The sequence below is a fragment of the Saccopteryx leptura genome, chromosome 7, assembly GCF_036850995.1.
Source record: "Saccopteryx leptura isolate mSacLep1 chromosome 7, mSacLep1_pri_phased_curated, whole genome shotgun sequence".
NCBI classification, from domain to species: Eukaryota; Metazoa; Chordata; class Mammalia; order Chiroptera; family Emballonuridae; genus Saccopteryx; species Saccopteryx leptura.
The window spans coordinates 82679509-82695415 of record NC_089509.1 but is presented as its reverse complement, the minus strand read 5'-3'; the positions used below and the strand labels follow the sequence as shown (position 1 = coordinate 82695415).

General features: G+C 35.2%; 1 protein-coding gene across 3 annotated transcripts in view; it reads right to left on the bottom strand.

The window, feature by feature from the left end:
• Positions 1 to 427: 427 nt before the first annotated feature.
• Positions 428 to 15907, bottom strand: part of STK17B (serine/threonine kinase 17b) — a 31445-nt gene continuing 15965 nt past the window's right edge. For all 3 annotated transcript variants that reach the window (XM_066345210.1, XM_066345209.1, XM_066345211.1), the window contains exons 3-8: positions 12644 to 12856; positions 9733 to 9877; positions 8487 to 8613; positions 6854 to 6902; positions 5475 to 5654; positions 428 to 3690 (exon numbers count right to left, since the gene is read on the bottom strand). In XM_066345210.1, the coding sequence (XP_066201307.1) occupies positions 3408 to 3690; positions 5475 to 5654; positions 6854 to 6902; positions 8487 to 8613; positions 9733 to 9877; positions 12644 to 12856 (997 nt within the window). In that variant the 3' untranslated portion in view covers positions 428 to 3407. The remainder of the gene's footprint in view (positions 3691 to 5474; positions 5655 to 6853; positions 6903 to 8486; positions 8614 to 9732; positions 9878 to 12643; positions 12857 to 15907) is intronic.

Below are 15907 nucleotides of genomic sequence, written 5' to 3'. Positions count from 1 at the left end.
ATGAGAATGAATTCGAGGCAGATGAAAATCAATTATGTCACTATTCAGCTTTTTTATATCAAGACTTTCTTGATAGGCCCTGGCCGGTTGGCTCAGCGGTAGAGCGTCGGCCTGGCGTGAGGTGGACCCAGGTTCGATTCCCGGCCAGGGCACACAGGAGAAGCGCCCATTTGCTTCTCCATCCCCCCCCCCCTTCCTCTCTGTCTCTCTCTTCCTCTCCCACAGCCAAGGCTCCATTGGAGTAGAGATGGCCCGGGTGCTGGGGATGGCTCCTTGGCCCCAGGCGCTAGAGTGGCTCTGGTCGCGGCAGAGCGATGCCTGGGAGGGGCAGAGCGTCGCCCGTGGTGGGCGTGCCGGGTGGATCCCAGTTGGGCGCATGCGGGAGTCTGTCTGACTGTCTCTCCCCGTTTCCAGCTTCAGAAAAATGAAAAAAAAAAAAAAAAAGACTTTCTTGATAAAGGAAGCAATGTGTTGTTGATTTCTATCCTGGCCTGGGGACCTTATCTCATTACAACTGAAGAACAGGTACTGTTTGACATCTTTATAAAGGGCCATTACAATTTTACTCCTCAGATTAACTTTGTGTGGGGAAAAAAATTAAAATGACAATTACATTGTCATCTATACCTCTATTTTTTAATCCCATCTATGCAGGGATCCTATCCAAAAAGCAAATTAAATTTTATAGATTCAGAACAATTTAACACTAATCTTCAGATGTTTCAGTGGAACAAACATCCATTCCCCTCAGAGGACTCTCTAGGGTTCCACTTCAGTGACACATCCTCCGCTTTTGATAGACATTTGTTTCCATTCGGGAGAAAGAGTAAAAATCAAGTCATTTGTTAATAAATTGTCTCTAAAAATTGGTTTACTTCATTTTTCACATTTCAATTAGCAAAAATGTTTAAATTCACCCTTATGAAAAAAAATTGAATTTTTATACTGTTTGCAACCACTAGTTGCTTGTTTACAATAAAAATTGTTAGAAAAAAAGGTCTAGAAATTTACAATTCTGTATTCTATTAACTAAGAAGAAGTATAGGCCCTGGCTGGTTGGCTCAGCGGTAGAGCGTCGGCCTGGCGTGCGGGGGACCCGGGTTCGATTCCCGGCCAGGGCACATAGGAGAAGCGCCCATTTGCTTCTCCACCCCCACCCCTCCTTCCTCTCTGTCTCTCTCTTCCCCTCCCGCAGCCAAGGCTCCATTGGAGCAAAGACGCCCGGGCGCTGGGGATGGCTCCTTGGCCTCTGCCCCAGGCGCTAGAGTGGCTCTAGTTGCGGCAGAGCATCTCCCCCTGGTGGGCAGAGCGTCGCCCCTGGTGGCCTGGTGGGCGTGCCGGGTGGATCCCGGTCAGGCGCATGCAGGAGTCTGTCTGACTGTCTCTCACCGTTTCCAGCTTCAGAAAAAAAAAAAAAAAAAAAGAAGAAGTATATAAACTATTTTAAGACTCTTAAGAGTAAAGCTGGTATAAAATACTTTTTTTGAGAAATAGCTTACAATTCAGAATTTCATCATTTCTTGATTTTTTTTTAGTATGGCACAAGTCCTCTAATAAGTTTAAATATATAATATGGCCTTTTGTAAAAGTAATCATTTTCTCTTTCTCCAATGACTAAGCTTTACCTGCATTAGTTTAACACTGAAGGCAAATAAGTGGACAATGAACAATTTAGAAAAAAAACCTCATCAGTTTTACATATACAGAAGCCCAGCTTAGCTTCTGCAGTGAATGGTTTATTGACCCAACAAAATACTTCTTAAAGAATTTAAATGTATATATAATCATATGTCATAAGACAAGAGCTCCTTTGGCACCTGAGTTGAGCACATACAGAGGAGTGAAGAATGTCTATGAGAAACTTGTGTAAAGAATATATTTTATCTATCTATACACATATTTACATATACACATATGCACACACATACACATAGATATAACTTTCCTTCAAGAAATGCTGGAGATATAAAAGAAATTAACCATTTAACCAGATAAAGTGAGCTGACGGTGATTAAAAACAGTTTTAAGTTATTTGGAGTCTTAACCAAATTTCAACAAGTTAAAGGTTTTAGAGCAATAATTCAAAGGGGGAAAACTCAAGGATTTTGGGAGGATCTAAATATAATTTTTGATATAGTAACACTGTCATGAGGCTACAATTATCTTAAAACGACACCAGACTTTTAATAGTCAGCAGGTAGAAAGTCTTTCCCCCCTATTAGGACTTAATATAGTCACCAGCCACTGATCAAACATGCTGCTGTCCCTAGACTCTTACCTGCACTGATCCAAACAAAAGACTATTAAAGGCCACTTTCCAGATAGTTTTCTGCTGAGTCTCATCAGTCACTAGGAACTTACACATGAACTTTAGAAGAGCTTGTTGATGTCATCTTGTTTTATGGCCACATCCACCTTGCTGACTCTGGTGTTGTGTTAATATTTCTTTTGGTCCAGTGATTTTTTACACGTACTTTTAGAACTCTGAACGACTGGCTTGTATTTCAAGACTTAGAAGACATCTAAATTCTGTAAGTTGCCTAGCCTCTTAGCATTTTTTTCTACATCACTTAATAAATATGTTTGGCTGACTAAAAATGGAGTATATTCAGTTTTACTTAAGTATCTTCTACTCTAGAAGTTCTGGAGAATGAAAATCCTCTACACTTGTGTACCATGTATTCCCCACCTGTCAGGCCTTATTACATCTGAAGGAATCTGAGAGCGGGCAAAAGACATCTGAGTTTAAAAAATGCCATGCTACTCTTTTCTCTGCTCGAAGTTGTTTAGAATATCCCTATTCAGGTTTCTAACTCCCCCTTCACTTGGTTAAAGGACCTAACTCATATAGTAGACCATATATATGGTATATATTTTACGTAGTTTCAAAATATTTGTGATTGAAAAACATTTCCATATGTAAAATATCTCCTGATCATCTGTAAAACAGCACTTATTCTTGCTTAAACTTGACAGTGTTATCCTCAAAGTCTTTCTCAATAGAGGCATTATTACCTTAGAGAACCTATTAAATTCAAATGTCTTCATTTTGTTCAGTTTACATCAACCATAATATAACTCAAGTAACTTTTTTTCCTGATATATAAAACATTTTGATAAGTCCATTTGAATTTGGAATTCTTCCAATAACATATAAACGCACATATACACTTTTATTTTGGGTCATATATTTAAATATTTTCTTCTCTGTATAGGTGGTATCTCAGGATAGGAAATGAAATTATGCCAGTAACTGGTAATTTAACATTAAAATAACTCCTTAAATTCTTCTATGCAAAAGTGCATTTACAGTATAAACAAGCCATATATGAAGCTACAAACACAGTCACATACTGGAGTGGATTTCAAATTCCGAATTCACTTCAAATGAGTCAAAGAGAAAAGTGCTAACAGAGCAAATCTGAAACAAGTTCATGGGGATTGGGCAATGAGTCATCAAAGCGAAACCTTTTGGAAACCATACTGCTATCCTCCGGGATATTCTCTTTGTCTTCTCGATCACTGCAGGTGCCATTACAAGAGGATTTACAAGTCTTGTCTTCAGTGGATCTTGTTGTATGATCTTGACTCTGAGAGGAACTAGAAGTTTCTTCAGGGAGAAACAAGTTTCCAAAGTCCCATTGCTGCAGCCAAGAATGAGAAAGGCAGGTTTCTGCTGTTGGTCTTTTCCTTTGAGAGAAAACGCCAAGGAGAAATTGAGAACTAAAAATCAAGCTGCATTTCAATATATCAAGTTATTTTTTATGAAATATGAAAATAATGCATCCTCATAGTACAGAACTGAGTAACAGGAAAACTTGAGTACCTAGGAATTTCTTTAATTCTTTTTTTTTAGCGAGAGAGAGAGATTGAAAGAGACAGGCAGACAGACACAGAAAGGGAGAGAGGTGAGAAGCATCAATTCATAGTTGCAGCACCTCAGTTGTTCATTGATTGCTTTCTCATATGTGCTTTGACAAGGGTGGAGGGCTCCAGCTGAGTAATTGACCCCTTGCTCAAGCCAATGACCTTGGGCTTCAAGCCAGTGACCTTTGGGTTCAAGCCAGCGACCATGGGGTCATGATTATGATCCCACACTCAAGCCGGATGAGCCCATGCTCAAGCCAGCGACTTCAGGGTTCAAACCTGGGTCCTCAATGTCCCAGGCCAAGGCTCTATCCACTGTGCCAATGTCTGGTCAGGATAAATTTCTTTAATTCTGACATGTGCTGAAAATTCAATTTATCATGGAGCTTACTAATAAAACTATCTAGACAAAAAACTTATGAATGTTAGCCTCACAAATAAAAATTAGCAAAATTATAAAGTCTCTTGGAATTATATACCCTTTGAAGGAAAATTTATATAAGTAATTATTTTGTATTATAAGTAGTAACTGATAAATCTTAAAAAAATACAAAAGCTACTCTTCAGTGGTGTTTATCTAACATTCTGGGTTTTTAAATCTTGTTTTCTATTATGAAAGTAATATAGTCAAATGTCACAATGTTTCAAAAGGGAAACCCCTATCTATACTCAGAATTCCAACCTTCACACAACCACCATTACTATTAAAGCATGTTTCCTTAGGCTTTTGTTTCATGGGTTTTTTTCTAATTATAAAAGAGTTAATGTGCTCAAAGAAATTTTAGAATCTAAGTAAAAAATATTTTAAGAAATGAAAACTGCTTATAATCAGAAAAAAATAATATTATTACTACTTCTACTAAATAACTCATGTCCAAAATATAGCCAGTAAGAGTCTGTTTGGGCATTAGCCAAGAAAATTAGCAAACCTATGAGGTATTTTTCTTAAACAGATAAGAAAGCTGAGTCCTGCAAGAGACTGAGTAATTATCAGAGCTAAAAGACCTGACAAGTAGAAAACCCAAGGTCCCAGCCTGAGGTACTACTGTAACACGGCTTCTGCATGAAGCATAGCCAGGCCATTTAAAAGTGAATACTGCTGACCCCGGTAAAGAAAAGGGAGGTCAGCCTTTTCTTTTCCTGCTTTGAAGCTGCCAACGATGAGGTAAGAGTCCTAAGCCATAGTTCCAAGTCCCTTCTTTAGTAGGCGGTCAAAGAGCCTGATCCTTAAAGCTCTGACAGTTAATTTGTACTTGTTACATAACTATAATTAGTTAACTACAAATCATTCACAACAAAGTCTTCCAACCAGCCATGTGAATTGTAAACCTTCTTTTTCTCATTTTTTTAGGGATAGTAGTAGGTTGAGAGAAAACTTACTCAAATCTTCTCTTCACTCCAAAATTTCCTGTTGTGTACTTTGTATTTTCCAGGTTTGAAATTACAGATTTGTTATTCAATGATCTCTCATTCTACTTCTTTCCTCACTTTACTGGACAGCATACTTTTAATAATTTTATACTATTTTTAAACAACTATTTTTTAACAGTCACATATTATTTATTTTGTAATAGTATATATTTAAGCAAATTAATGTTATTACTTACTCTGGATTTTTTACTAAAAGACTCTGGATAAAGTCTGTGGCCAGCTGTGAAACTGATGAAAAAGTTTCTTCTGAATAATCTACATTAACTTGAGAAATATTGAGGTATGTTTCTTGATTATCTTCTCCCACAAATGGGGACATATGAGCCACCAACATATAGGCTATTATCCCAATATTCCTGAAAAAAAAAAGAAAAAAAAAAGTAGAAGAGGGGAATTTTAAATGTGATAATCTTAAAACATTTGTATAAAATAAGATTGATATTCAACATACTCCTGTCCTCAACTTGCACCATTAAACTACAGACTTAAATTGCTTTCAGAGTTCCTACATTATTTATATTAAAATTAATATAATTGTGCTATCTTAAATATAAAAAAATGGGGTTGGGGGAATACACATCTGTTACATAATTATACATATCATGTATTAAATATCTGTCCTTTACCTACAGTCTACCCTTCACATAGACACTTGTTACCAATCACACAAAGCTGCTCCAAGAGGCAGCATTTCCCAGATGGTGCCCAATGACATAGCAATGATCTGTGAGACATAAACAGGGTTCTCATGTAAACAGTCTGCCAAGTTTGGCAAAGCACAAAGTTGGGCAGGCAGTAATTTTTTTTTTTTACTGCAAATCTCAGAGCCTTAAATATGTTAATAACAAGTCCTGTGCTCAGGAGCCAGAAAAAGACCATACATATAGCATGTTTCACCCACTTACTTAGCCACAGGACTCTTTTTCCTTGGCAAACCCATTCCATCTCCATGGAATACAGAGAATAAGTCTAAACTCTTTTACTTGGTCCTTAGAGTCAGACCCCCCACAGTGATCCAACCAAAGTGCCATTACCATTATCAACTCTAGTTCTACCCCCTCTGGTCCTCTCTCTGTGCTAGCCACAAAAACTCACAACACCCTAGTTTAAGAGAGTACATTTTTTATGATACACTCCCATAAAACTAAACTTTTACGCTGACTGGACCTCATTTTTGAATTTGGTAAACACTAGTTCTTCTAGACCTAGAACAGATGTCTCCCGTCTGGTGCTTGTCTGCTGTATCCTCCAAGCTTATTAAATAGCATTTTATCTTTATGATAGAACATGTAGAGTAGTACTGTGAGTATTCTGTTCTTTTACTAGAGTGAGTCTTCCTCCAGAAACGGGATTTTCCTATTTATTTCTGTACCTTTGGCTCAGAGCCAAAGTGTCACTTAAAAAGGATAGGTACATTTTTTCTGTGGCATAATAATGACACTTATATAAAATCTTTTCAAGAAAGTCTTATTATTTACATTCGGAATCAAAGAACCCTAGAATATACACTACCCAACTTTTAATAAAGGCATTTAGGTAACTAACAAAATCTTACCACATATCTGTTGCAGTGGTAATAGGATCATAATTCAAGATTTCTGGAGCTGAAAGTGAAAATACAATTCAAATTCAATACTGACAAATTTAAAAACAAAAATTACATCAAATTAAAACTGGATTTAATTTTAAAGAACTACTGGTACACTCAGTGAAAATTAACATTATATTAATTATCCTGTGATTGCATATTTAAACATATTTAATGTTAAGCAAATTATATAACCACATGATTCAAAAGCCCAATAATGTTCTTGGAGTAACTGGTAGCTATGTAATTATTTTTAATCATTAAGGTTAATATGAGAAATAGTAATTATACAGAAGTAAAATGTTAGAAGCTAGAATTGTCCTAAAATTTTATTTTGCTACTCTGTTAGGAGTTAGTTTGAATTATTTCATTAGACTAATTTAACTTTTTCTTTTCAGGGTAAATAGCATCAAATGCATTTTATAATGACATTATGAGCAAATTATGCTTCCTGGAAGTGCTCTAGATTTTCAAGTAGATTAACTATCCCTCTTAAACTATCAGAAACCTAATTTCCGAAGCAATTAATTTCCCACTGTCTACTCCCCTGCCAAAATGTTTTTAAAAGTAAAAAATAAATTCTCCATACTTTCTAAATATTACCACAAATTTCAAATTAGTACAGGGCAAAGTCAAATTTATGCCTGAATAATATTTTTTGTTTCCCAGTATGGTTTCCTAATTTCTCCAAGAGAAATTGTTTCCAAAGCCTAACAATTCTTTCTGTTAAGAAAGCCTCTGAGTGACATTGTCAGCTGCCACTGCGTGGCCACAGCCTTTCATGTACTTCTGCGAGCAGTGTTATCTATAGTCACAGTCACTCAGTCTAGGCCATTATCGCCTCTATTAGCATTCAGAAGTTAGTAATTGGCTTCGGTTTTCATTTTGGGAAAGTCAGCTGCCCAGTTTGAGTAACACCTGTTCTGTTCAGTTCAATGTCTGCATGGGGCTATTAATATAAGCAAAAACAAAAAAGTACAAAAAGATTATTAGTATAAATTTTAAAACCTTAAGTTTATATGCTGTTTCACACAACTTAAAAATCTTCATCTTCATAAACTAATTTGTTGGTATAGTACAATATTACTATATTATCTATTCATAGATTTCCGTCACCCTTCTTCAAAATCCATTTACAAACTAAGGCAAAACCTCACATGTTAAAGCAGAAATATAACCAACAAGGACTTCTGCTAACAAATCTGGCAAACTAAAGATATCTGTATTATCAGCAGCTATAGAGTTGGGACCAGCACAGAAGTAGAAGTGACTTCTATCCAACAGCCCAACTTCAAAGGCAATAATGGGCCATGTGATTGTTTTGCTTTTTTTTTCCATTTTCTCCTGCTCCCTAACCTCCCTTTTGCCCAAATATTAAACTTTTGAACTTATATGTCCAATATCCTGTGAATTGTTGTGAATGTCTCAATAATTGTACATTCACTACATTTCATTCAAGTGTGTCATAACTAAATAGCAATGCAGTAAAATAGCTGAATCAAATATATCCTGGAATTATATGCTCTAAATATACTTATGTAGAGGTGCCATTTAGTTAATACATTTTAAAATGGCATAGAAAATAAGAAGAAATTCTTACCCAAGTATTCTGGCGTTCCCATGATTTCCCGAAGTTCACATGCATTTCCTATTTTCCGAGACATTCCAAAATCTACAATTTTTATGTCCCCAAGAGGGTATATGCTGCTCAACAATATATTCTGTGGCTAATAAAGCACAACAAAAAATAATCAGTGATATACAGCAATAAAAGACTACTAGAAAATTAAGTGGAACTTAAGAGGTAAATTAAGTGGAACTTATTGCTTATATATTTCATTGAGTCATCAAACATTTACTAAACTACTTTTTAGAGGAGTTATATATTCAATGATAAAGCAAAAAATATACTCTAAGAGGATTCTTGGTTTGGAGGAAAAGACAGATACATAAAGTGATTAGTTGATTATAAGATATAGAATACTCAGTAATAAACATGACTTAATTCTGCCCAAAAGAAAGTCTAAGAAGACTCTGCAGTAGAGCTAATGATTAAAATGAATCCTAAAGGATAGACAGCAGTATGCCAGTTAGAAAGATGCTCTGGGTAAAAACACACAAGATGGCATGAGGGAATAGAATGCATACATTTCCAGAAAGAGAAAATGGTTCGGTTCAGTATGTTAGTTCTGACCTGACAGTTTCCAGGTTTGTAGCTTAACAGTAAGACACATGATAGAGCCTATGGAAGGGAGGTTATTCAGAAAGAAAAGAGTCCAATGTTCAAAAAATAAGATACAGATTGATTCAGATTTTAAGCTCCCTGCGTAGCTATGGAGGAAGGATACGGAGAAAGGAGAACATGAGAGGCTGAAGTGGTGATAAGGCATGGGAAAGGGGCCTGAGTGATCTGGGGAGGAGATGGAGGAGCCAAATACAGAAAGCCTCAAGGGAGAGATGAATGAGTATGAGGAAGCAAAGGAATGAGGACTAGCAGGAAGTCATCTTCAGAGATGGAGGTCGGAATTGAGTACTGCAGTGGTAGGCAGTGTCATAAAATAGGAAGGTCCAGGATGTAAGAGTGAGATGCAGTAGAATGGCTTATGGCTTAGAACAGAGAGAAATGATGGTTTTTAAGAACCCAGTGATGAATGGAGCTGCTCACAAGTGCAGGCTTCTCCTCTGCTGATACAAAAGTAAGTCCATGCAGCACACAGGTAAACAAAGTGCCGTCTAGCCCAGCATGATCTGACTGCTGTATGCTACTAATACCAGCCTACAATTGTGCAAAGCAAGAACAGAGAAGAAAGAGAGGTGTAGCGTTACTTAAAATCACATTACATTACCTTCAAATCAAGGTGTACAATGTTATTCTGATGTAGATAATGAACTCCTTCAAGTATTTGTTTAATAAGTCTAATAATGTCACTTTCAGAGATCATTTCAGCCAGCTCAGGTAAACATAAGTTGAAAATTTCTCCACCTGCAGCACTGAAATAAAATTCAAAGTATAGAAACTTGAAAAATGCAACTTGCAATCAAATCATGCATACAGAACATGCCAAAGTTAGAAACCATAGAAATTTGCTTCACATTTTGTTTATTATATTGCAAAGAATACTGTGGGACAGCAGGTAAGGAACACATGTGAAAGCTCTGATCATGTATACTTCATACTTAACTCCCCCAAACCTCTGCATTTCCCCAAAAATTCATGAGAAACTAACTTTAATATTGTCGTAACTCTATCGTGGTAAAGATAACATGTGTGAAAAATTCAGTTGCTTTAAAATTTCTAGTAGTGACCTCCACCCTGCACATTCGTGCAAAGACACTGCAGACAATAATACTAATGCAATGCTAAGCAAATGTGCCTCTGTGTCTTCTGTAACATATTGACACATAATGAAGAGTGATAGATCCTGCTTCATTGGGTTGCTGTAAGAGTTAAGTTAGATAAGTCATGTAAAGTACTGAATACAACAGATGCTATAAGGATCAAAGCAGACCACCCCAGTGTCTGACACATAGTAAATATTCATTAAATATTAGCTATTATTATGAGTAACAAATATTAATTCTATATCTAGCCAATACCCCGCCTTTCTGAATTTGGGGATTCTTGCTGAACTCTGATTATGAAGGCAATTTTAAAAATTCTTTGCTAAATTAAAATTCAGTTTCAGAAACACTGTATCATACATATAGAAGTATACACAATATATTCTTAAGTGAAAAAAGAGGGCTACAACAGAGTATACCCAATAGATCACAATTTGTTTCTGAAGGTAGATATGCATAGACTGAAAAATAAGAATAATTTTAACGTACAAGAATATGCCATAATAGTAAACAGTTTATACATGATTTCTATTTTCTATATATTCTAAACTTAACACAAATAGTAGGTTATTACTTTTATAACCATGGGAAGTATTCTATGGGCTTTTGTTTGCTTATTTCAGTAACAAGATCAAACAAAATTATGATTGTCATCCTATCAGATTTTCTCTTCCTTTTAGTTTGGCAAGCTGAACAACGTCTGCTGTAAGACTACCATTTTTCTCACAAAAGGGGTAAAGAGGTGGAGCTACGGGAAACAGAAAATGAGCAAGAGTTAAGAGGAGGGAGAAAACAGGTAACATTAGAAACAGATTACAGAAGTTGGCAGAAGCTGGATAAATACCTCAGCATGTAAAGGAGAAATATCAAGATACCCACAAATTTTAAATGGTTCAGTTAATATGGCAAAATATCAACAACTGGTGAATCAAAATGAAGAGTTGAGAGTTAACTGCACTATTCTTTCAACTCTGTAGATTTGAAATTTTGAAAAATACAAAGGTTATAATATGTGTCAAAACATTTGATGCATTTTATTGCTATTTAGAGGAACTAAAAAAAAAAGAGAGTTTTATTACAGTAAACAATGCTCCTATGCATTTTCACCCTCCAAACCTAGAATTCCATTACTGTTTTGGAAAAATGTTAGCTACTTTTCAGAGTCAAACAAGTAGATGTCATGCAAGTAGATAATTTTGTAAAATAAGTCAGCTGAAGAATCTGACAAATGTAATCACAAAATGCATGAAAAATAAATCATATTGGTAGTATCCTGGACTCTTCTGCAATTCTAATTTATTTTGAAGGTATTATAATATACCTATTGAGTACATTAATTTTCTGGGAATGTACATAGTATTCATTTTTAAATGAATAAACAACTTGTCAGTTTAACATTTTGCAAATAATCATTTCCATTTACAAGCTGATTCTAAGCAATCAACTTTCCTGGTACAAAAACATTTGTTTTTTTAAAAATATAGAAGCAAACCCCTTTATTCTTAAGATAACTGAATACTAAAATTAGGTTAATCTACTTTAAAACTCAAAAAAAAAAAATGATACAGATTAGCTACTAAATAGAATTACAAAGAATTATAAAGAATTATATTATGCAGTTTGAAGACAAATAATTATCTTTAGTTTATTATAAAGTAGATTTGTATTATAAAAGACTATCAGAACCTAAAGCATCCTAAACATAAATTTAGCTGATCTCCTGAATTGTTGCGGAGTTCAAACACATGTTCTACACAGTGGTAATGAATGTGTCCGACTGCCACGCAGCGCAGGTGCTCCTTCAGCGGAACAGGGCAGGATGTTGGTTAGCAAGCCAGTTAGCTTAACCATGCTCTTCCCCACAAATATGTGGGTGTTTTCAACTTTTCACTGACTTGTGGGAAGAAATATATTTTATTTATTATTGCTATAATTTCTAACATGGTGTTCTCTGTACATCACATATACTAAATAGATGCATTTAACAATGTGCCAGGCATACCTTCATGCAAGTTTATCTTTCTATTCTCCTTGGGTTACTCCCTACATGTGTTTGTCAAATAGATGGACAAAATAGGTCAATTTCAATTCTATTTGTCAGATTTTCCAAAAAATTTCATTAAATTTCTGTGCTGTTAGCAATGAAAGTATATTCATATCACCACAGTCCCCAAACATTTTGATGTATTTTGTTTATTTTGTGCCATTTAATTAGTTTTCATGTCTGTAGGGCTGTATATTTAGCCTTGTAAAAATATTTGAATATAAACTATGTTCCTCTAACAGTTTATCAATAAGACTGTTTAAAAGTTCTTGTCATACTTTATTCACTCTTGTTCTTGACCTTCAAGTCACCTTATCCCACCAATTAAATAGATAACTATATTACTTAAATTTATTAAAGTGCATACTTACTATTCCAATACCAAAATGATTTCACTTGTATTTTCATAGACTTCATGAAGATTAATCACATGGGGACAAGACTTGGCTAATTCAAGGACAGCAATCTCATGTAGAATCTCTGCTCGACAATCCTGTCCTCTTCTTCTCTTTTTTAGAAATTTTGCAGCATATTCTTGGCCAGTAGATTTTGATATACATTGTCTAACCACAGCAAATTTTCCTCTGGGGGAGAGGGGGAGAAGAAGAACAATCAATTTAAAATTTCCCATAAAGAACAATATTGGTATAATACAAATTCTGTTATACCTCCAATTTAAATTCAATTCTTTCAGAAAATCATGCCATTAAATTTATCTTTTTTCTCTTAACTGCTGCTTTATAAAGTTTACAGTGCTAGCACATAAAAATGAAAAGGGCAAATGTAACAATAGGATAACACAGAATTATATTTTGTTATTTACTATTAATATGATATAATAATTATCATTGTAGGGGAAGACCTTATTTATATGCCAACTCCATGCCATACCTTTCATAGAAATTACTGTGTTTAAGCATCACCACAATCCTATATAGTAAATTTTATTTTGTTTTTTCAGGTCTCAAAGAGGATATGTATCTTGGTTTATTTCCAAAGACCATAACCTTAAATAGCTTTAACTCTCTAATCAAAATAGTTTTACTTCAAATACAAAAAATTAAGGTGAACACAAAAATGAGTAGTTGACATTTAATTTTATTAGAGTATTCAATTTGCCTTTCAACACGACTTTTAACAAGCTCTGCAACTTTCTATCACAATTTGTCAGTTGTATTACCAGTAAATGTCTTAGTATTTATTGCTTAGTAGTCTATGAAGCCTGTAACAGATATCAAAGGTATACATGCCTTATGGAGAGTACCTAAAGACATTTCACCACCAACTAAGGAAATAAATGGTTATCAACACCTATGTACAAACACACCCATTACATGACTGGAATAAGCATGTGTTTAGCTCTCTCCAATGAAGTGTTCAGCAGCTCAACCAAAATTTAAAGACACAGGCAAATAAGTGTATATTCTCAGCCTACAGTTCTCCAAACTAGCTTCCCAAAGACCTAGTGCTATTTTGAGTAATACTATTTTAAGATACTAGTAAAAGCTATTAACTGGTACCCAGAAAAATGTACAAACAGAAAGGTTTTGTTTTGAATTCACTGAGAGGAGAGGTAGAGAGACAGACTCCCACAAGCACCTCAACCGGGATCCACCTGGCAAGCACACTAGGGGGTGATGCTCTGCCCATCTGGGGCATTGCTCCATTGTTCAGCAACCGAGCTCTTCTTAGTGCCTGAGGTGGAGGTCATGGAGCCATCTTCAGTGCCTAGGGCCGTGATGGCGAACCTTTTTATAAAAACCGCCCACTTTTGCAGTGCTGGTCAACTACAGCCCATCAGGAAAGCTGGAACGCCCACTAGTGGGCGGGAGGGACCAGGTTATCAGCACTGCAAAAGTGGGTGGTTTTTATAAAAAGGTTCACCATCACGGGCCTAGGGCCAACTTGCTCCAATTGAGCCATGGCTGCAGGAGGGGAAGAGACAGATAGAGACAGAGAGAGAGAGAGAGAGAAATGTTGGGGGGATGGAGAAGCAGATATGCACTTCTCCTGTGTGCCCTGAGCAGGGATTGAACCCAGGACACCCACATGCCAGGCTGATGTTCTACCATTGAGCCAACCAGCCAGGGCTAAAGCTTTTTATAGAATTCCAAAATGTTTTCAGATTTTGAAACCCATTCATAAACTTTCTGAGCCTGAGTTCAGAACCTCTACTGTAATGCTCAAATTATGCTCTAAATACTAACACATCAAGTATAAATAAAAGGTCTTCAGAATATAACTTTTGTTCAACCACTCCTCGTCCCAATATACTTCTAACATAGCATATTAGGTGCTTCATAAGGAAAACTTTAATACACTTGATATTTGGATTGGGGTTAAAGGACCAAATATATTGCTTGATTGTATTTTCCTTCATTGTTATCCTGGACCAGAATCACAATGATTTCTGCTCTTTATTTCCCAAATGTTCTCCAAATGAGTGCCAATGATATATACTGGAAAGCAAGCTGAAAAATTATAGTTACTAATGTCAAAAAAAGTGACCAAGCTATAATTTGACTTTTCTACATTTAACAAAGTACACATTAAGTCAATAAATCTGCACGCACAAACCTGATTCTTTGAAAGAACTTTTCACTTATTATTTGAGGATGTTTAATTTTAACTGTAAGATATTTTCTTACTGTGAAAAAGGAATATAAATTGATGCATTTCAATGAGCACACAAAACAGTTAATCATTCCCTTAACTTTATTCAAACCACTCGTGTTTTATAGACTTTTATGGTGGATAAAATGAGTCATATTAAGAATAAATAATTCATGAAAAGTCATATATGGAATTAGAGTGCCAAGAATTAAATTGTGGAATGTGAATTACTAGTTTTCTGTTCTAACCACTACAAAACAATTCCTCTCTTTAAGACAGAGTTTTTTTTTAAGAAGTCAAATTCATTCACTTCTGCCAATTCTTTCTTAGATTTAGATACAAAAATTTGTCTAAACCAGAAAGGAAATTTTAAGTTTTATGAAGAAATCCACTTTGTAAAACTTAGGAAACAAAAACAAAACGCCAAGAAAATTGTTCACATAGTTCAGGGCCACAGCTGTGGCAGTTTAGTCCAGCTGTAATTTTATGAATGCATCTACAAGTCAGGACCTTCTCAGAAACAAAGAGCAAAATTAAATAACAATACTTTGTATCTAATTGTTTCAGGTATTCTAAGAATGCTTTCTTAAACAAGTTTTGTTCCATCAATCAAGGTAATGGTGACCAAATAATATTGATAATTATTTGTCAATGTTTACCACTAAGTAAAAGCCCAGAAAGGCAGAGACTCCGAGTGCCCTAATTACCACAATAACTATAAAACCTACACTTTACTTACTAACATATAATAGAAACTAAAATACCTGTTGAATGAATGGAAGCATTGAGCACCAACTATAATACCACATATTGTGCTATTCTGAATCCTGTACTTAAAGCATTTATAGTATTTTTAAAGCTTATTTGAGATTCCAATAAAATTTTACAAATATATTCATTTACATACTATTAAATAAGGTAAGTATTCTTACCATAATTATCAAATGACTTAGGAAAAAAAATAAATATTTAATTTCTATTCTAAAATGCTAATTGTGGTTTAGAAGTATCAAAAATAAATT